Genomic DNA, 21808 nt, shown 5'->3' with positions numbered 1-21808 from the left:
GGAATGCCCGGTTGGGGTGATGGTCCCCCCGCACCACGGCCACCCCGAGAGACTCGCGCAGATGGTGTGAGCCGTCCCTTCTTGGCACTGGATGCACGGGTCGCAAGCCAATGACAGAGGGATGAAATGCAAATACAGCACTTCTTGTAAAGTAAATTAAGCTAACAACGAGGTAACAAACTGCTGTTAATATTAGATTAACTTGTTTGGCAAGATATGAAATCGGGCGAGCCGGATTGTCGATAGCAGAGTGCTCAATAGTGCTAATGCTGCTCAGGGAAGTATAACAGCATCCCTCGGAGAGACAGACGCACGCACCAAAAAAAAAAATAAAAATTAAGACTGGAGGAAGAGCCAGAATCTGTGCAGCAACTACACCAGCATTAAAGATGAACAGAGAAGAAGCTTGAGATTTTGATTGCCTTTAAATACCGGCTTGTTTTTAATCTCCAAACCAGACTGTGCTGTGATCAGCCATTAGCCCTGACTAGGAAAAAAAAAAAAAAAGAGAGAAATGATCCTAGATTTTAACATTTGTAGTAAGAACTTAAAATACCACTTTGATGTAAGATAAGGAGGCAAATGGCAGATAATTCACAAGTTAAAGCCAGTTGTGTGCGGTTAGCAGCTGGCAGTGGCTGGGCTGACTTTGGGAGCGATGGAGACTTGGGCAGAGGGGTCACCAGCAGCGTGTCCTCAATGCGGAGACTGAGGCACAAGCTGAAATGTCATACTATATGCCAGTGGTCACTAAACTGATTAAGGAATGGTTATCTTTAGCAGTAAAAAGGCTATCTGCTAATACTAAATGATTAGAGTCTAAAATGCCATTTACTCTGCTCTGATTCCTCGAATGAATATTTATGCCAAGCGATGACTATAACACCATCAAAAGGTTTCTGTGCTCTGCTCCGTAGAGTGGAAGTGATTATTCAACAGCAGGTCTGCACTCCAGCACTTGTTTCTATTAAGCAAATTTGCAGCATTCAGACGAAAATTCATGATTGCATTGTCCTCTGGGGATTTTTATTTTTAAAGAAATCCCACTTCCAGCACTCTCCGGGGCTGCGGCAGGCGGGCCTTGTCTGCTGCACACAGAGCAGAGGGATACACGTACTGCACAATTTCTCCCTTGTATTTTTATTTTTTTTTTTAATGTAAGACAACTGGACATTTGCTGCACCCCATTCAACAGTAAGAAGCCGTGTCCTGTCCCAGGCTTTCCTCTCACCCGGCTTTCCTCTCACCCACCCACCCAGCCGCCAGCCAGGGTCTTTGCATAAAACAGGCTCATGAAATTCCTCGTTAGGTGTCAGGAATTGTGTCTGCAGACACGGTGACAAATCGAGGGGGCTGCCCATCAGAAATGAAGCCCCTGCACCCCACGGGGGAGCACTGCCTGCGTTTCACAGCAAGGGCAAGTGCCGGGAGGTGAGCCAATGCCTGGGGTGTAACTAACCCCCCATCCGCGGACAGAAGGGTGTTTGGCACGGTGCGAGCCCGTCTGTGCTGCCATCGCAGCAGCGAGGGAGGGCTCCAGACTGCCCCACACCAGGGACCACTGAGCAAACCAAGGCGATGCTGGCATCCAAGCAGCACGCTGCTGGGCCGTGCACCAAGTGTGTAAATCTGGAAGGGAGGTCATTCCCTCACGGTGTGGGCTGGTACCGGCTGAGTTCTCCCTGTGCTCCAGCTGGGGCATGCAGGGTTCGGTTCCTGCCTTGCCCTGGAGGCAGGGGGGCTCTTCTCGGGGGCTCAGCAGTTTTGAAGCATCCTAAGTGTCTAGTGGTGTTCTGCTTCTGTTTAGCCGCTATTCAATGTAGTTGTACATAAAAGCATTCCATGCAACAGGCAGAGCAGCACTGGGCTGCACTGCATTTGGGGTTTGCAATTCAGAGCTTACACACGAGACCCACAACCAGCAACCAATTGGTTCACATAAGAAAAAAGTACTCGGTGTCTATTTATTAGAGGAAAGGGGGTAAATCTAAGAAAAAGCAAGAAGACAATATGAAAAAAAAAGAATTGCAGCCATCCTTTACAGCTACTGGTGCACTGTATTAAAGTGACATTCACCATACAAAGAAATGTGTTTGGTACAGTCCAGTGGGTTGCACATGAATTGCATAACCTTGAAAATCATTGCACAAAGCATCGCAGCAGGAACACAGTTCAGAGCTTTTCTACAGGAGACGCTTCAAATCCAATTGCCTTCATTACATGGGAGGTCAAAGCACCTGGCACAGAGTAAGCAAAAAGGCTGTGAAAAGGGATGCTGCGTCAGCGCCCGGCGGCATTCGAACCCTGACATCAGCTCTCGCAGCAGCTCAGACCTGGACAAACAGGAAAACCCCACTGCCTATTGAGCCCCTGAAATTAATATTCCAATCAATGCCTGGGCACCTGTTGGCAGGGCTGGAGGAAGCCTGCTCCTTGCAGCCTGGACTGGAGACACCACAGCAGCACTCTTGGCCGTGGAAATGCTCTAAATTCATGGAGATGGAAAGCAACGCAACAGCCAGCAGCTCGGCACTGCACGGCAGCCTTGGTGAGACGCAGCCAGTGACACCGAGGGTTCCCAGCCGTCACTCCCCCTCCCCAGCCCATTCCCCTCCGTTGTACAGCACAGTTTTGGACATCAGCCTCTGCACAGTTCAAATGGAGAGGTCTAACCCGGCAGCAGCATCGCTTCCCCTGGTTAGTGTGTGTGAACTCCCATCACTGCTTTTATTCGTGCGGTTTCCAGGGATCTGTGTCCGTATTTCTCACAGTCTGCTCAACGTCAAGCTCAGGAAATACAGGCTTTCACCGCACGGGGAACAAACCACAGCTACGATGACCAGGAAACATTCATAATTTTTAATTCACACCAGTAATAAAATTGCATTACATTTTTCATAAAATAAATGTTCCAGTTTATATACAGAAAACAGACTGTACAGAGCCCTCCCCCAGACCCCAAAAACTCACAAACATACAGGCAATGCAGTGCTCAGCTAAGCAGGCACAACTGTACACCTAAAATTGTAACTGCTTTGTGTTGGGGGGGAAAAGTACTACAATGTATATAGTCCTCTCTGGACCAAGAATTAAAAAAATATTGCAGGCAAGCTGACAGGCGGCCGAGCGCCCATCCCACAGTGCTTCCGCAAAGCAGGGTGTGTTATTGAACCTGGGACTCGAAGCTCCCGTTCAGCTGCCCTTCCTCATAGTCCATCTGACACAAGATCATGTTGTTCTTCAGGAAAAATTTGTCTCCCACGCAGAATCTGGAAGATAAAAAGAATTACTGGGCGTTAAGTATAAATAGAGGTTAGAACAGGGGGAATTTGAGGCAGTTTGGATCTGAAGGAGACTCTGGGGACTAGAATTTGATTTCCAGCTCTGCCAGCAGTGTTGGATCTTGGGAACCCCAGGTGCTTCTCCTCCCTCTCCCCTTCCCCGCAGGCGCCTGGGGTTTTGCTGTCCCAGTCCCTGGCAGGCTGGTGCACAGCTCCCACACCGTAGCCGTACGGCGCAGCTGGGAAGCAGGTCCCGGGCTCTGCTGCATCCTGTGCCAGCATCCAGAGGAGGTCGGGAGCATGAAGGGCTTTGTCCCTGCAGACAAGAGGTGCCAGCTCTACAGCCGGGAAATCAAATGGGTGATATTACACAAAGACTATTTGAAGTTTTTGCTGGTATCCGCTTTTCCAGGGTTCCCTCGGGTGAGGCAGTATTTACACTAATTTCCAGGCAAGGACTGGCTATTAAGTCCTTCCTCGTTCCCTTGTGTACAGTGTGGAACAATAAATAGAAATTTCCTGGTGGCTGGACTCCTAACCTTTATCTTCATTGAGCGAAGGGCACAGCTCTCTATATACCATGTAAATTGTTCTGTTTGTACTGAAGTTGACAGAGAGGCTTGTGATATTTAACAATTTTATTTGACCATTAAGGTCAAAAGAGTTCCACATATAAGATGGGAGAGGTGTGAATTGACAGCCAAGAGTTTCTTTGCCCTGCCTGCTTGCTCAAGAATCAGAAGCTAATCTTGATTTCTTAAGATAACAAATAATGCTCTTTGCACCCAATTCGGGGGCTGGGTTTTGTCCATCACACCAGTGGGGCGATGACAGAGCAGAGAGCACGTCTGCGCCTCCCTGCCCAAGTGCTGAGTCCTACACCAGCCCCAGCCAGGTCCCTAAAGCAGAGTCACCCCAGCCCCGTGCCAAAGGCAGCTCAAAACCACAGGAAGGGGTAGGTACCACCCTTGGGCAAGACCAAATGTTTACTGGGCTTTGAAGGAACATCAGTGGAGATGATCCTGTCCTCAGGAGGCTTAGCAGACCTCAAACACCCATTTACACTGCTGCAAGGCAGAGCTTTGGCAGGGACATCACCTACTCCTTGTCTAAAATGTTTTCTAGATTTGTAACCCAGGCAGAGCATCTCCATAAAATGGAATATTTTGTGTTACAATAACAGGAGTGGTCAATTTTTTGGTCTGATTGGGCATAAGCTTACTCCAACTGGACACGTGCAAATAAACTGATTGATTTGCCAAGCTGGTACAGAAAGAACTGGGAACTGGTTCTTACTTTATGGGATTTCACTGGAGAGCTTCCATCTTCTTCCCTCTGCAGCATGTGCATTTAGTAGTTCTGAAATTCAGCCTTTTTTTGTATATTAAAAGACTAAAAATTAATCTCAATTTAAATTAACAGCTTTTACACTAAAAAACGCGCACACACGCTCCTGAAAACCACCTTCCCCACCAGTAGGTTACTCACGATAAATAACAGACACAGCTGCTTGCTTACTGCTACTTAGCCCCACCTGAAGTACAATATAAATCTCCAGGAAAATAAATGCAAAAATTACTCTTGCCACCAGCATCACCAACAGCTGCCTCTTGCCAAACCTGGTTTGGGTCTAGAGGAGGCAAAGGAGGAGTTGGAGAACACTAGGGAGCTTGGGGGGATGTGTGTTTGAGGACATGGGAACTAAAACGCACTGCAGGGCTACCCGAGACCCTGGGAAGTTTTGGGAGAAGGGCTCGATTCACTGGAAAAGCGACTATTTCTTTCTGCCTGCCAGTCCTGCAAACCCAGCAGTAACTGGGATCTCTCCAGCTGATGCATCACAATTAGAGACAGAGGATTTCACGGGGCAACTTCAGGCGCAGTTTTGCGTGTCCCACCCTGCAGCTCTTCAGATCGAGATGTGGGACCGCGCTGCCGAGCTCACACTCGGAGCAGGTCTGTCGCAGAGCCCATCTGGCTGATCGAGTTCCAGCTGGCAGCAGCGAGAAGCAGGCACTGAACCCACCCTGCCATTTCTACAGAGTGATTTTCTTCCCAGCAAAACCGCATTTCAGATAATGGCAACACAAGCAGCTGGATTTCCTGCAGCCCTTGTAACACTGACCTATTAGCCAGTTACAGTGGCGACCAGCTTTTATGCAGTATTTTGACAAGCAACGTCGACCTTACAACAGTTAAAAGCACAGCAGGCTGAGTAGCGTTGTAGGACGGGCTGCAAACCTGATGTTTTGGAGAATGAAGCTAATGAAAATCCTGCACACTCAGTAAAAATATTAGAGACTTTGCTCTGATGGATTTAATGCTCTACACAGTCTAGCTATAGAGAGGCAAGTAAGCTAGATCTACAGAAAGGTCTGAATAATCAAACCTTTTCATAGCTGAAGAATGAGGTGGGGTTTCATGTGGGGTTTCCAATTCAGAACTAGTTTTGGCATCCACCTCTGCAATTTTGACTTTAGGGTTACTCAAAGTCACTGTTCTCGGTTCAGCTTCCAGTGTCACTTGTTACAGGAGCACTGCCATTCTGCCCTTTTGGGCCAAAATCTCTAGAGGATAAGTCATAAAAGTTTGTAGCCTTCTGATCTCAGCCAAAAGTAACAATCTACGCCTAGCTCTACACTGTCTGCTCAGCCCATCTTTCAGAAAATCTCAGCTCCTCCCAAATTCAGCAAATCCCCCATGCATCAAAGCGCGACTGTGCCAGAACGGGGGGATTACCTGCGCTGTCCTGCCAGGTGGTGACAGCCCATGGAGGTTATTTTAAGGGCAGAGTAGGGCCCCGCTGTGCATTGAGAGTGGTAACAGCGTTAGCAATCGCAGAGGGACGAGAGGGAGAGGTGCTTTGGAGCCTTTGTAATAAAGGGTGAAATTTAAAAGAAAATCCTGAAAATGAAAACTAGGCAGTACTGGGCTGTTCGATGAGAGAAGCTAGGGTAAGGAGGGGTTTGGTGACAAATACTCATCCTACAGACTCCACGGCCAGCCCAGCACTCCTGCCTGCACAGCCCAGAGCCGCGGCTTGTCCCTGCCAGAAGGGACATTAGAGATGCTCCAGCCCCGGTGTGCAGTTCGGGAGCACCCCTCTCCTGCCTGGCCTTCGTCGGCAGGCTGAGGAAAGCCGAGCCCGAGGGCTGAGCCCGGCAGCACCCCACAACACTGCCGGCTCTGGAGACAGACCCACGAACGCCCAGCAACTTCAGCTGGGTGAAGGAGCCCACCTCCCGGAGGAGCGTATGCGCTCTGCCAACAGCCACACGCCGCTCATGGGAATCCGGGCTGTTGCAGATGCATGTTCAAGAGTGGCAGAGCGAGACTGGGCAACCGAAAGATGTAGTGTGGCTTCAGGAAAGAGCCCGAGGCCGGGAGCCACTAGATGTCACTGCCGCCTCGGCGCTGCCACCGCGCCTGTGGACCCGCCAATATTAACAGAAGAGTTTCTCCCGCGAACTAACACCGCCTCTGCCTCCAATAATGCGACTGAGCAAAGCCACCTGAGCTCCAAACTGCTCGCCCGGTTCTCCTCTGCCACGCTCTGGCACCAACCGGCCGCAGCTCCATCCGTCCCCATGCTCCAAAGCTCTGTCAGAGGGCATGGGAGAGGATCAGTGTGAACAGTCTCCTACGTTTAGAGGGAAAGGTGGCAGAGGTTTGCACCCACACACACACTGAGTATGGCTGCTTCATTAGAGATCCTACTGTGACTTTTGTTTTAGGGCTAGGGTGATGAATTTTTAAGTCAGGCTTTTAACTTGACCTTTACAGAATTAGGTCTAAATCTTCACACTATCCCTCTCACAACTTCCCAGGAGCTGAAGTGTTGTCTTCTGGTTTCATGTTTGGGAAACACAGCCATGAGTCCAGAATATGCATCCCAGCGCAGCCACTACAGCCTCACTAAAGCAGTAAGAATAAGCACTTTCAGGCCTGTCTTGGAGAAGGAAGGATGGATAGATGCATCAGAAGGCAACTCTGTATCATCTCTGGCTCTGTGGGCTTCCATTCTGCCTACAATCACCAACAAAGAGGGCACTAGGAAGATTTTTCCCAGCCCTCCCAAATTTGGCTAGCTACAGGTAGCCTTATTATATACTCCTTGAGGTGCATTTTTCACTGGGTAAAACCCAGCAGAAATACACAAGCCCCACTCAAAATGACACCACCAAGACCCCCTATTAATTATACAACTAAAGGGTTTGTTCCTAGTGTTGGAAAGGGATTATCTAGAGTATTTTTCTCCTTCGTGGCTCTCCTCTTTCTCCTTCTTCTTTGCTGTCCCCAGTTTTGAGCCTGTCAGAAACCTGATTTAAACAAAATAATGTCAGTTTGCTAGAGGAGGTCCAGTCTCCATCGTCTGTGTTCTGCAAAGAGGGTAGATCCTGGAAGGATGCTGAAGTGGTTTGTTCTATTCAGCAGCAGCTGTGCTGCATACAACCGCGGCCAGATCTGCAGTCTGTGTGCCCCCCCTTGCCCCCCAGCTCCCACCAGCTCCAAGGGGATTTGCAGTAACGGGGCTACAGGTACCTACGTGCATCCCCCAGGTCAGCCTAGTAACCAGCTCAAGTCATGCCAGCAGGCTGGGAGCCCCAGATGGGTAGTGTGGATGAAATATTTCCCCTGTTTTGCGGGCAAAGGTATAAATTAGTTTGTGTTTGTGCGTATAATAACTGTGTCCTCACCGCTGGTTGCAGAGCTGACAGGCAAAGCAGTCCAAATGGTAAACATTATCTCTGGCCCTCATCACCATCTCAAAGGCAGGGATCAGTTTACTGCAGGCAGCGCAATTCCCGGTGGTACCAAAGAGCCTGCCAAAGAAGCACAATCATTAGAAGCCATTTTAATTAAATGGTGGAAGGACTAATTAAGTGTAATTAGCAGTATCAAATACTGTATTGCACCAATAAATAGAAGTTGCAGTCTCCATTTCGCTGACCAACCAGTGTGCGGGAAGTTGGGATAAAACTGCCTGGTGAGCAGGCTGTCGAGATGAAACTTCATTTGTTTTGCGAGCCTAGGGCTAATTTGCTGTCTAATGGAGAAAAGCATTAAACACTTAGAGCACTATTTTGGGGCTCACAAAATTTCAGTCAAAAACCACATGCCCCTCTGCAGGGCTGGGGCAGGTGCTCGCAGCCACCCGTCCCCCTTGGCGTGGGCTCGCCACAGTGACCTGATGGGGGGGAGGCAGGCTGGCAGCCTCTCACAGCGAGATGCTGAAGACCTGCAAACTCTGCCAACCCTGGCAGGCAATGCTACAATATAGCTCAGGAAGAACCTCACTTACCTGCTGTTTAAAACAAAAAAAGTGCACAGTTTCACTTGCAACAAGTACAACAGCATTTTGCAAGGCATCTCAGAGAGCAAGCCCCCCTCCTCCCCGGCTGTGCCCCCCTCCTCCCACCTCCTGGCCCTCCCAGGAGCCAGCTAAGCCCTTGCACCGTGGCCTGAACAGCATGCTCAGCCGTTCCACTCCAGCTCCCCGCTCCTCCAGGACAGCCCTTCAGCTCTGGAAGCTTTGCCATTTTCATCTTGGCTTTCACTATCTGTCTCCCCAGATGTCTGCTGCAGTTACAGCTCCCGCTGGGGGACTCGACTCCTTCCCTGGCCCCTTCTCCAACACATCCCTGCAGCCCCCCGTGTGTGCCAGGGACAGCACGCCTCTGCCACGTTACAGCCACACGAACCAGCCAGGGCACGAATCAACAGGCTGACAAAACCAAGTGTCACCCGAGACTGTGATCAATATACCTTGCTTAGGAGCCGATAAAAATGGCATTCTTGGGCAACGAGCCTCAAGACGTACAGCTCCTGCTGACCATTAGCTCTGCGCGTGCAACGCGCCGCTGCCCGCAGACAGATTGGGGCTTATGGTTTGTTTCGAGCCATTGGTTCTGGCTGATTCCGCAACACGCAGACGAGAAGCATCAGGAAAATCTATAACCAATTTCTAAACCTGCAATTTGCCAAGCTAATCAATACTAATTATTACTGGCCGGTAATTGTGAATTAAAACACCCAGCGATGTTACAGAAACCTCCACAGAACTCTCTCACCCTCCCACAGCGCTGTGCTACCGAAGTCAGCCTGCTCGGCAGCTATGAAAAAAGGCTCCTCTTATCTTTCATTAGAAGTGGTATCAGTGCTCTTTCACTAGGCCTGGCTGGAAAACCCCAACACTTCCTAAGAAGAAACTGCGGTACATTTTCCCTGAAAGTTAAACAACGCAAACCAAATGGAAACACTTGCGCAGGACAGAAAAATCACAAAGGGACTCCCAAAATTTCTTCTCCTGTGGCTGCATCCTACGAGGGCAGAGAGACAGGGTAAAATCCCAGCTCTGTCGTTTGCACTGGCAAACACAGACCATGCGATCGGTACCGGGGCAGCCCCCTTCTCCCTGCACGCCGACTCGGGCTTGCTCCTGCTCTGGCTGGCAGGCGGGCCGGGGAGGCAACTGAGCGCCGTGCCTGGCTGCCTAACGCCGGCTGACAGGACTGAAAAAATGTGGCACTGAAAAGCGTATAGGTCTCCTGCACCCTGAGACGCCCTGGCTCCCATTCAGCACCCGCTCGCAAATCAAGCCATTAATACAGACATCCCTCCTTCCCCCAGCATAGCTGCCCCCTTCCACAGCACCTCGCTGGGGCGCAGCAAAGCCTGACAGCTTTTGCCAGCATTTTGCCATTTTCCATAAAGCCAGGCATCGGTTTTTAGAGCACCCAAGTCACAGCAAACTCAAAAAATGAGTCCAATACGTTAGGCAGGGAAACTGGGAGGTTAATCCTAGATTTGCTCTGTGCCCAGCACCGCTACATGCACAAGTATAAAATATCCATTATTCATTAGCATCACAGTTGTGTGGAGCTCAATCTAGATTAAACAAAATAAAGGGGCCCCAGACAGCACCATTTGCATTGTTAAGCAGGAGCCTTTCTTCAGCCTTCAAATAGGAGACTTTTCTAAATGGAAATGATGGGGAAATTTGGACAGATGTTCACTTAACTATTTAAACAGTTAGCTTAAGAAACATGAAAAATGTATTTGGCATCGTATTCACCTGTCTCCTTTCAGGGGTTTTGGGGGTAAACCAATTGTTAAACAGCTTTGCCTGTTTGCATAAGATCTGAAGCTTATGTTCTGTCCAGCTGAAATCGTGTTGCCTTCTAATGTCTACACAAACGTAGCTTCCAGCTAGTCAGCGTGCTAATCTTTTTCTCTTCTATCAAGTTTCACAGTCCTCCCTACCCTCCCTTTCCCAGCAGATGAACATTTCACACTTATTCCAGCACTTCCTAATTTTAATCTGCTTTTCAGGGGGTGATTTAGAGCCCTGTATGTTCACCATGCTTCTAAAAATACGCTGTAACTTGTGGCTCAGTAAACATGATTTTGTTTTAATCTGCTGGAAGAAAAAGCAAAATGAACAGACTTCTGCTTTTTTTTTTGTTTGCTTATAAAAAACCTGCCACCTCTGACACCTACTTACCCAGAAGCTACTTGAGCTGAAGTTTTCTGAGGTGGGGAACTTAACATTATTGGAGAAGGGAGAGAAGACAAGGAGCAGGAGGAATGTCTTCTACCCCAAGCCCCACCTGTGGTTAAATTTAAAATAACCCCACATGAACAAACTGATCTGCATTCTGTCCCTCAGACACCCTCAGAACAGGTGCAATACTCTCTCGCACATTTACGCACAAAAAAGTTGAAGAAAGAAATCTACCAGAAGATGCTCAGCATCTACTTAGCAGCTTGGAGCCACTGGCATAAAAGAAGCTGGAAATACAGAAAGGTTTCAGTTTGGAGTTGCTTTGCTTCTTCTAAAAAAAAATATATATATTTTTTTCCCTTTGAAGTTAAAAGGCAACAATTTTTAAGTACAGATTTATTTCCCCTTATGTAACAGGAAGACCTAGCCAGCTTGTAAATAAGCATAGACTATGCAGATTTAAAATTTAGCACAATTAAACTTTTACCCTGTGGTAGTAATTATGTTTAATGGCTCTTAGCCTGAACTTAACCACGTCTATTGTTGTCAGCCAGTCTAAAAGCAGGAGTTTGGCCAAGGACAATTTTCTGTAGTTTATAGGCACACTAAAAACCCCGCTACACGCTGTTCTCATTGGCCATTGATGTCAGTGTGTATAGTAAAAATTAAAGCTAATTGGCATACAGCAGCAGCAGTGAATGCAAATGAATTAATGGGAGAAGAAGGGAGTGCTCCGGGAAGCGGCAGGCAACTGTCGAAGGATGCTTTTTATGTAGTCTCGTCTGGGCTACAGAGTAGTCTTCTGCACAGTGATCCAGATGTCACCAGCTCTGTGAATACACCTGAAGTTAATTCAAACTAGGTTTTGGGGGAAAAAGAACGGTAACGGGTCCTTACTGGGAAAACAGGAAGAAACACATTAAGTTTAGCCCCTCTTAACATATTTTTCATTCTCTGACCAAAATGTGCAGGGTGGCTAAACTGAGATCCTGATTGCTTACTTCTGTCACCACTAGAAACAGCAATCTGTGTTAGTCATTGTCTACAAGAAGAGAGTCCCCATGTCTTCTCCTCCCTCTGTCCTGGCATCTGACTAGCTAACAGCCTGCAATGAAGAAAAAGGGAGAAATTCTTCCCTTCAAAGAAACAGTGAAAATTTTGCGGCTGTTGACTTCACAAGAGACAAAAAAAGAGGAACCAGGACAGGCACATATAAATAACAGGTTATACAGAAAGGATAAGTTGGGAATGTTGATTGGATTTTTTAAAAATAACACAAGAACAAGACAAATTCAAAATCAAACAGCTGACTTGAGACTGATAATTCCCCAAAACAAGAGGCTTTGTCAGCAGTGAAAGGTAAGAATTATTAGCTGAAAGAGGACTAAACACTTACCTACAGATAAATATCTACATTTGTAGATACTGTGTACAGCTACATATTTCTCTATATATTTGTATATCCAGATTATCTGGATAAGTTTTTGACGAGCTACTGAACCCCATGCTCGTATCCTCTCCAGCTAGTTAGGTGAGACAGGTTTTCCCTTATGCCTTCTCAATATGCCATTTATTTCGTAGCTCCATCAGGACCTGCTGTAGAACAAGACTTGTTTTATGTACCTGAAACTCATCATCATGAAGAGAAAAGGGGTTGCCCCTATCATACAAAACAAACCAACAACAGTCTTCCAGTGAGGATGGCTCTTAACAGCTTGCAATCAGTATTCATCCCATCTGTGGATATTAGGAATATGCTGAGCTGCAAGTCTGATTTGACCAAAGTACTGAATATGCCAATAATTGCAGGGAAAGCCTGAACATCACTTACAAAGATAAAAAGAATAAGCTTAAAAGCAACTTCAGACTCAGGGTTCCCAACCTTAGCCTTAGTGATAGCAAACACGGCCAACGCGTACTAGCAGGTGTAGCCTCCTTTCCAGGACACTGCTGCCAGTGCTGCAGCGGGAAGTCATGTCAGCTGAGGGAAATGCATGTTGATACTAATGAAGTTGGTCAAGCCGTCCTCTCGTGAAGCCTTCAAGTTCAATCCCAAAGAATTTATATCTTGCATGCCAAAGGGCTTGGCAGTCATGGATAGCAGAGCAGAAGGAGTTGAACCAGCGCAGTACAAAAAGCCCTCTGGTCGGGTCATTGCACTAGTCCAGAGATTACTGGGCATAAACTTCAACGCTGCTGAAGGGCGTCTGTCTTCAGTTGAAGAATACATCTGAATGTCCACTTATTTTTCCTCCTTTGGTCCCTCCCTCTGTATTTTCAGTAGATACTTACCGTGGGGTTGGGACTCTTAGCAGACAGAAGAAGTCCAAGTCCTCTTGCCCTGCCCCAAGGCTGTTGGACACACATGCAACAAGGTCCTCTTAGGGGAGTTTAGAAACAGCAGTCAGAAAACTGACAGGTTGAAAGCGCTAGAGGCACATTAGTATACCACAGCCTGGAAAATTACTCCCTATAAGCTTTCCTCCTGACAGGGAGGTGTGGAGAAGGGGAAAAAAAAAAAAGGCAAAAAAAGCGCAGGAAAACAAGCAAATAAACCAAACATTGCTTTTTTATCCTGAAAGGCATGGACTGTAAGAAACCCCCTGGATGGGCTACTATGGAGAATAAAAACCTGTGCTTTAACATCACAAAGCACAGCAACGTGTCCAAGGCACATTGCATTTTGAGCCTAATTAATCCTCCTTAATCTGTATAGATATCAAGAGCAGAAATGAGGGTATCCTACATAGCCAGCAAGACGCTCCCTGTTGCGATGCAAGAACAGCGCTTCACTTCTGCAACATTTGTAGGCTCTGAGTATCCAACCACTGGAAACCCCAGAAAGGGGCAGCTGACTCGTCTGGACTAGGAACTGCCCAGAATGGAGTTTGAGCCTCCGTGACACAAACAGTGCTGAGGGGCACCGTTGGCATGGAATGGCAGTGCTGCCAGGACGTCGACATCCCTCAAACAGGGCGCATGGGGCTGCTCCGCCTGCCAGGGGCACCCATGCCGCGCTCGGGCTGCGGCACCGATGCCATGCTGGGGTTGTGGCACTGATCAGAACACATAGGACGTCAGGTGAAAAGCATTTCCATGAAATCAACTGAGAACAGCATCAGGGCTTCTGGGAAAGCCCTTCTCTCTTACTGATTTGCTATAATTTTTTAATGCAGGTTTTGAGCTTTCTTTGGAGTCTAATTAAGGCCCTGATCAGTTTAAATGATTAAAACTTTCCCAACATCAGTGTATCAAACACGCAGAAGCAACGGTTCTGCTCGTGTCAAAGCAAGCCTGGCTCACCTTTGCTCGTGTGAGGTCACCATGCAGCATAAAAAGGAAAAATCACATTCGTCATCAGCACTTCACAGTGAAATTTAAGTTGTCAGTTCCTCCCGGGAAATCCTGATGCAGGACCCAAACCATCCCCATGAACTGGAGCTTGGTGAAAGTTTAATTACTGCTAGGAACACACAGACACTGCTGCGTGGGGCTGCGAGAAGCCATCCGAGCTGCACGCTAAGCTTCTCTGTCCCAGAAGCGGTTTCTTCAATAGCATTTTCTTATCAAAAGTAATTAGAGGTAGGAATGCTGGAACTGCGATTATGAAACAAATGGTAAATCTATTTGCTCAGACGAAATGTATTGAAAGATACATCTAGACACAGCTGGAGACTGAGGTGATACTGCAAGGATAACAACTCGAGATCCAATTTCATCTTTCATGATTAAAAAATGAGCAAGAAAGTGTTTTATGAAATGTGAAGGTTAACAAATGTTCTTTCACAAGTAATGACGACAGTTTATCTTTTGAAACAAATGGCCAGGCTAAGGTCTGCTAGCAGCTCCTGAAATACATTTGAAAGATTTCTTCTAAAAACCCCCTGAGGACCAGCACACGCAGCCAGCAGCCCACCGTGCTCCTGTCCCAGCGCTCTGCCCCACGACGACGGCCAAGGTCCAGAGCAGAGCTGCTTCCCACCAACCGCCGTGGAAGAGGGGCTCTCGGCTCCACAACACCTGCCCGGAGGAGGGGGGGACAAGCAGGGGCACAGACCTGCAAGTTAACAGCCTCCTCTGCTGCATTTCTGAGCTGCCCAGACTATCCAGGAGCCCTGCACACTGCTGTCCCCGCAGGGGCGAGGCAGGCGGGAGCCTGGGGTCTCTGCAGCCTGGGCAGGAACACGCCTGCTGCCGGCTCGTAGATGGAGCCTGCGCGAGGGCAGGGGAAGGCACCGCTCACCAGGTGAGGAAGCACGTGTTCCCAAACTGCACACTGGGCTCACTGGCAAATTCAAAGAAACATCGGTTTATAGAGAGATTATGAAACACCATTTTTTTTTTTCTCCTGAGCCTTACAGAGCAATATGCGTTTTGGACAGCAGATATAAAAGATACATATTTACATTTATGGGCGCAAATCAGTCAAGCTTTAAATTTTTCACATGATGGTTGATCTACTAACTATCAGTGTAATATTCACCCTGTTCTTATTCAAAGGCACATAGAGGAAGTGGCCAATAATAAATTCCTTTGACTATCCTCCAGATAAAATACTCCCTTTTTGGTGCAAATACAGTGCAAAGTATGAAAACTTATTTTTAGGAGTGATTTCTGCTAAAATTTGACTAGTAGAACAAATACCGTGAGTTGTTTAATGAGGAAAAAAAAGATGCGGATAGAGGCTCTAAGACTATTAAAGTGAAGGAATTCTATAATGATGGGAATGGGTAATTCTCCAAGAAGAAAAATTCAAATTACCAGGAGTGAGCAGACAGTGATAGCAACTTTAGTTCCTTCTGTTATTAGAACTAATAGTTAAAATTGAGAAAGAAATATGTGTAGAAGGCAACAGAACTTGTTTTAAAGTAAAAAAAATCGCTTTATACTTCCATAAAATACGGGACCGCATAGCAATGCCCTTATTCCTATCCTAGGACCCTGAAAGGGTTCTTTAGCATCAGGAGAACAGAACCCAGGAGTTCGTCAGAACCCCCCAAAACAACATAAACCTAAATTTACTTATTAGCAAGAACACAAAACATCATAGCTGCAAAGCTGACTAAACAGTTGAACGCTAGTTAACAACGGCGTTACAGAACTTATGGTATTCCTTCCTACCTGACTCTTGGGCAAATTTCCTGGGATACAACAATTGTTCTTCCCAACAAAAAAAGAAAACAATAAATATTTCTAGCGGTCAAAGCTCCTATAATTAACTAAATTCAGATAGGAGAAATATATTTAAAGTAGGAAGCAGTAAACCCCTGCGCCCCCAACCGAAATTGGCTAATAGCGTTATGTACGTGTACATAGCCATCATCCGAGGAGGTTAAGCCTAGCCAGAGATCTAGAGGAGGCCATGCAGCCAGTTGAAGCGTTTGGTACCCCTCTGCAGTAGGGGCAGGTGCCCCCATTTTCACTCAGATAACAAGTTTCACATCATGAATGGCACTCCCTTCTAAAAGACAGGACATGGGCAGTTTCCTGGGGTCTGCAGCTCCTGGCTTCTTTCCCATCTCTAGCACAGGCTTCTGGTGTGCCCCGGAAAGTCCTGCCAGCTGGGGGCCCGTGAGAACATCACAGATTGAGCTTTTCCACCTCAAATAAGCACTCTCAGGATAAACTAAGGAAAGAAAGAAATTCTCTAACTGCAGTGATAAAAAGGTTCTTCTAAGTTTAACAGCATCGATACTGCTCTTCTTCGGCACTTTAGTGTGTCTGATTTGATGCCGCATGTTATTTTTGTTATGAAACTAGACCGAACCAAAATCAATACAGTGCTCATTAAATGGACAAAACATGGGGTAGCTCGTAGATCTCAAATAGCAAATTTAAATGGGAATCACTGCCCAGCTAAGTATTTCTAGTAGGGTTCCGGAACATGCAGAATAATACTGAATATCTATCTTTCAGGTCAGATTAGAAAAAACAACAACAGCCACACCTAGCACTGTTTATCAAATGCATCAATGACAAAGTCTGGAGAGTGGTAAATAATGAAGAGGAGGATGACTGATGCAGAGACCTGTATCAGCAAGCTGGGTGCAAACAAGATATGTGTTTTAATACAGCCAAGCACAAAGAAACACTCCAGAAGCTAATGCAGCCTATGCTTTCTGGAAGGAAGGCTATTCCTGGAAGGAGCTCTCCTGAAACGTTTTGGGGGTCCTTGTGATTAGCACCTAGCACAACCCAGTTGTGGTACTATGATGAAAAGAAATGATGCAATCCTTAACAGCTTTTGATCTTCCGTTGTCATGTTCTTTACTGACACATAAGAATTACATCCAGAACACAGAAAGAGTACAGATGAACCGAAGGAGGGCCAGTGTAGAACCAAAATGTTAATTTGGGGTTAGAAATCTGTGTGTTAAAGAACCTTCTGGAGCTCAGGTTCTTCAGTTTAGCAGAGACAGGGTTAAGGATACTTCCAGAGCAAGTAACCTGTGGCATTAGTAAATATTCAGACTTCAGACAAGGTACAAAACTTATTTCATGATAGTGAGGACAGTTAATTCTTTCTTCATTGCACCCTTTGCAAAGGCTGCTTATCTGTCTTTCCCCCTTCAGATGTGTTCCACCCTTACCCAAGCTTACAGTTTGGGGATGCATCCCACCTAACCCGGTATGACCCGCAGCTGCTGCCTGAGTGGCAGAATTTCAGCTGAGATGTTTCACGTGTGCCCTTCAGAGTTTCAGCTCAAGCAGAAGCAAGAAATCCTCATGTGGGCAGGATGCTTGTGTACACTGCCTGGCTGAAAGGCGAGGTGGCAGCTCCCAGATGGCACCTAATAGATTTATTTCTTCTGTTTGGCTCAGTGCTTAAGCTCTTATCTTTAGAAGGAGAAACTTGTTTGTTCATGTTCACTACAAAAATATTTACTAAAAATTTTCAGGAATATGTTTTACACTGAAACACATGAAGCATCTGACCACTGAAACCAACCTAGCCAGCCTCTGGACACCACCAGGTTGGGCGGCATTTTACCTCCCTATCTTGAAACAGCGCGTTGCTTTTTTTTTGCTTCAGTTGTGTTTGCTGGTTGAGGTTGCATAGGAAATGCCAGGAGTGTTTTAGGAAAAAAAAAAGAAAACACACGTATTAGCTGGAGATCAAGTATCTTCTTCCAAAGGAAAACAAAGGAGAACATGAAGTGTTTTGCAGTGTGACCCTCATAAGAATGGTTGCATTAGGCCTGCTGTCTTATTAAAATTAATTTATATTTATATAAAGTATTTTGTACAAAACCCCCATACACACCAGGCAAAAAAATCCCATGTGTTGTTATATATTGCAAACACACTGCCAAGGTAGTTCTAGCCCAGAGTTAGTGATGGTCTCTGCAGACTTCCTCATGAAGAAAAATTTTTTGAAGTTGATGTGTAATTGTGGAGTGTTTTGCTCTGTTTACTTAGGGAAGAGACAAGAGCCCCTGGGGAGGAACCTCACTCACTCTAAGCACTAGAAGTCTATCTAAACGCTATCACTGAAAAAGCAAAGGTAAAGGTTCGGTCAGATCTCAATCAATATGCAGGGGTACAACATCAGAGATATACAAGAAGAATTAACAGTCTTTTCCTGATTTTCTCAGCAAGCACTGTTCTTGTTGGTTCACGATAATAAAAAGTCATGCCCTCCTCCTTTTACCTTGACCTAAAAATAGGATACCACCTCCCTGACTACAAAACACATGAAATGCAAATAAAAAGCCGTGCTTAGTCAGAGGAAGAAACTCCAACCTCTTCTGGGCAGGGCTGACCACGCACAAGTACATGTTTTCATAGCAGAGGTTTAGAAAGACAAACAGCTGGCGGCACACCGAGAGGCTTTGGGAAGAGCCCACAGCACGTTCCTCTATTTACCTCAGGTAATCTCTGCGGCAAAGAATGAGATTTGCTTTTGTGTAAAGAGTTGATCCGACCTCTCCAAGACGACAGTCACAGCAGGCACACTTTAGACAGTCTTCATGCCAATACTTATCCAGAGCCTTCAGCAGGTACCGGTCCTTGATCTTGCGGTTGCAGCCAGCACAGCCCTTCTGCTTCCCTTTGGGTTGTACAGATAACATGGGCACACCTGCAACGCAAACAAAGCATCGCCTTTAGAAGGTATCAAGCAGCTTGAATTCCTGCGTTCGGGGTAGCACTGTGAGCTATAGGTAGATCTGTGCGCAAATACTGCCGCTGGTTTCACGACAAGGAGTTCACATTGCGAGACGCCGACAGTCAAAGGAACTGAAACTTCATTTGCTGTCACAGCGTAAGTGGGAGTGTGACACTTGCGGGAAACACAGCCTTTTTCCCTAAGGTTAGGGCTGACACAAAGCACCAGACTTTTTTTTTTAATTAACATCTTGCAGCACAATAAACTGGATGCAATGTCAACATTTGTTTTTTCCCCTCATTACCAGTACCCTTGTGTTGTTAATTATCTGCCACAGGCAATTACAGAGATCAGAAGGGCCACCACTGTATGGACTCACAGTCCTGCATCTCGGCTGGATCAAGCTGGATGGGGAAAGGGGAGGAGTGGGTATAAAAAGACATGGTACACCACTGTTTTTCCTCTTTTGTGCACCCCATTGGTCACAGAGGCCTCAGGGAAAGCAAAAATGAAAGTTATTCAAAAGCCCTCGAGGACTGCTGAGAGCCACCCAACCTGTGCCCCTCTGCCACCGTGAAGCCACGCTCCCCAGGCGCAGCAGCGCTCTCCTTCTCCTCTTGTACCGCTGGGGAAGGCAGTGAAAAACCAGGAGGTTTTCCTCCCTGGAACACCATGCTGGGACTGCAAAGCAAGCATGAGTGAGCAGCTGCGTACGAGGGGGTGACAGGACGCTCAAGTCACTAGGCTGGTGAGACCTGCCGTGGCCACCTTCCCCACACGGCTTTCCCCAGCTTTGTCCTCTCCCCCGAGCCACGGTGCCTCCCACGGTGAGCACTGACATGGGTGGGAGACTGTCGCCCCTCTCCGGTTAAGAGGGAGGCAGGGAAGGATTGTATGAAATCAACAGGCAGGGTGGAAAAATAAACACGGATTGTCCTGTGGGGGAAAAGGGGGCAGGAGATGATGAAAGAAGAAACCAGCTCCCTGAGATGCCAGAATCCCATTTTCTCCAGAGCCTTGATTTTACTTTGTTACTGATTTTTATTTTTACTGGTGTCAATCACTAAAAATGACAATGCTGGGCCTGTAACGAGCGTGCGGTGGGCTCAACCGATGCAGAGATGATGAGAGGGGCACTCCGGCGGCAGGAGCAGGTGTCACTGGCTGTAAACTCTTACACTAAGTTAAGCCACCGTTTCTGTAGGAAGCGCCGGATGTCCCAGAATGTAGCAGCTTGATAATGGAATTATTAACAGTCCCTTAACCAGAGAGGACCGAGTCGGTGCCGCTGTAATAAGTGACATTTGCTGCTTTCCTTAAAAGCCAGGGTGACCCGATGGTGGCTGATGCTCAGCAGATGTAAACCCCACCACCCCTCCAGTAATAATTGCTTTGTCAGAGCTGCAAGCAGACGACAATAGCACTTAAGACACCTCTACACAAACAGCGAGGTATCGATCCATTTGTTATCACCGTGGTCTCAGCAGCGCGGAGACAGGTCAAGTAACATTCGAAAACTCTTGAGGCTTAAAGAGCCCTCCTGCTCTTTGCTGCGGCACACTGGAAATCCGCTTGCAAAGTTGCTACAAACAAACTTTTGATGCCGGTGACAAAGATGTAATAAGTGAAAACTTAAATCTGTGTTTGCCTGCCACCTACACACCGTGTAATGCTCCTGAGAGAAGTTCTGCATACACAGCCACAGAGAAGCACGTTTGGAAGATGGAGAAGACAGGGAACTGTCAGCAGTGTAATATACTGCGGGTGCTGCCGGTCAAACCGCAGAAGTCCTTGGCTCCAGGTGAGAGCTGCTTATGAGAGCGAGGGAAGTGGTCCCCTGGTTCTGGACATAGCAATTTTTCTTTTTTTTTCTTCTTTTTTTTTTTTTTTTTTTTTTTTTTTTTTTTTTTTTTTTTTTTTCTAGTACATTTCAGGAGCAAAGAGAAGCTTCACTTCTCAACTAATTTCTTTTCAGAAAACTTAAAGCCTTCATCCCATGCTCTCTCCAACTCCACACAAGAAAAAGAGCAAACCTGAGAAGAGATTGCCTTATTCTAAGGCAGAGAAGGGTGCTTATGTGAATTCACATTTGCAAACTGTTTAAGATCGACACCAGTGATGAAAGAAAATAGTTCGCACCTATGAAAACCGAGACCTAGATGTGTGAATTATATTTTAAGATAGGAGCCCTAGGCACCAGTGAGTCATCACCCACTCCCAAACAGGCTCTCCAAATGTCAGCTGCGTACCTTTAGAGGTAGAAGAGGATTTCTTACAAGGGGAGGGCCATCATACAATTCTCCTGCAAGGTTCCTCTAGGTAAGGTAAGGATCCCGCAGCTGGAGGTGCTGCAGATTTCGGAATACAGATTCTAGATAACCAGAGCCCTTTAGACCCCCTCGTAAGAGAACTGCTGCAGGGTGGGGTTTGAGATCATCTCTGTGGTTCTGAAATACAAGATCTTCAGCCAGACAGGACTTCCCAAGGCCCTCAAGTCCTTTTGAAACCAGTGCCCTTTCGGAGTTCCAGCCCTCCTCACCCCAAGCGAGGGGACCGTGGTAACAGCAGCAGGGGCAGCTCTGCAGGGACAAAGCCCTGTCCAGACCATTCCGAGGGGCTGGTTTGATCGGTAAGGGCGGGTTGGCAGGTTAGGAGGGTCTCCTGAGGTGGCAAGCAGGCCTGGACAGCCGTGGGCTGGCTGTTGTGGCGGTGCTTGTTCCATCTGCAGCCCCGGCAGCCCTCACTCACCGCCGCCGTCTCAGCTCCCCGCTATGGCAAGCACACCATTGTCTTAGGAGAGGCTTCTGTGAATAAGGGGGTTGTAACACTTTGATTTTCTTCTAATAACTAGCAAAAGAACAGATATATATATTTTTAAACAGTACCTTAAGCAAGGAAAAAAGCTACGTATTTGGT

The 21808-nt window shown here is 47.0% G+C and overlaps 1 protein-coding gene across 1 annotated transcript in view; it reads right to left on the bottom strand.

Annotated features, from left to right (window-relative positions):
- Nucleotides 1–2839: 2839 nt before the first annotated feature.
- LMO1 (LIM domain only 1 (rhombotin 1)) overlaps nucleotides 2840–21808 on the bottom strand; it is a 54599-nt gene continuing 35630 nt past the window's right edge. The window contains exons 2-4 of the mRNA XM_010075071.1: nucleotides 18652–18865; nucleotides 7979–8104; nucleotides 2840–3269 (exon numbers count right to left, since the gene is read on the bottom strand). Coding sequence (XP_010073373.1) covers nucleotides 3164–3269; nucleotides 7979–8104; nucleotides 18652–18865 — 446 coding nt within the window. The 3' untranslated portion in view covers nucleotides 2840–3163. The remainder of the gene's footprint in view (nucleotides 3270–7978; nucleotides 8105–18651; nucleotides 18866–21808) is intronic.

This window comes from Pterocles gutturalis, unplaced genomic scaffold (assembly GCF_000699245.1).
Source record: "Pterocles gutturalis isolate BGI_N339 unplaced genomic scaffold, ASM69924v1 scaffold5102, whole genome shotgun sequence".
NCBI classification, from domain to species: domain Eukaryota; kingdom Metazoa; phylum Chordata; class Aves; order Pterocliformes; family Pteroclidae; genus Pterocles; species Pterocles gutturalis.
Note: the sequence above shows the minus strand (reverse complement) of the source record. Positions and strands in the feature narration are given on the sequence as shown.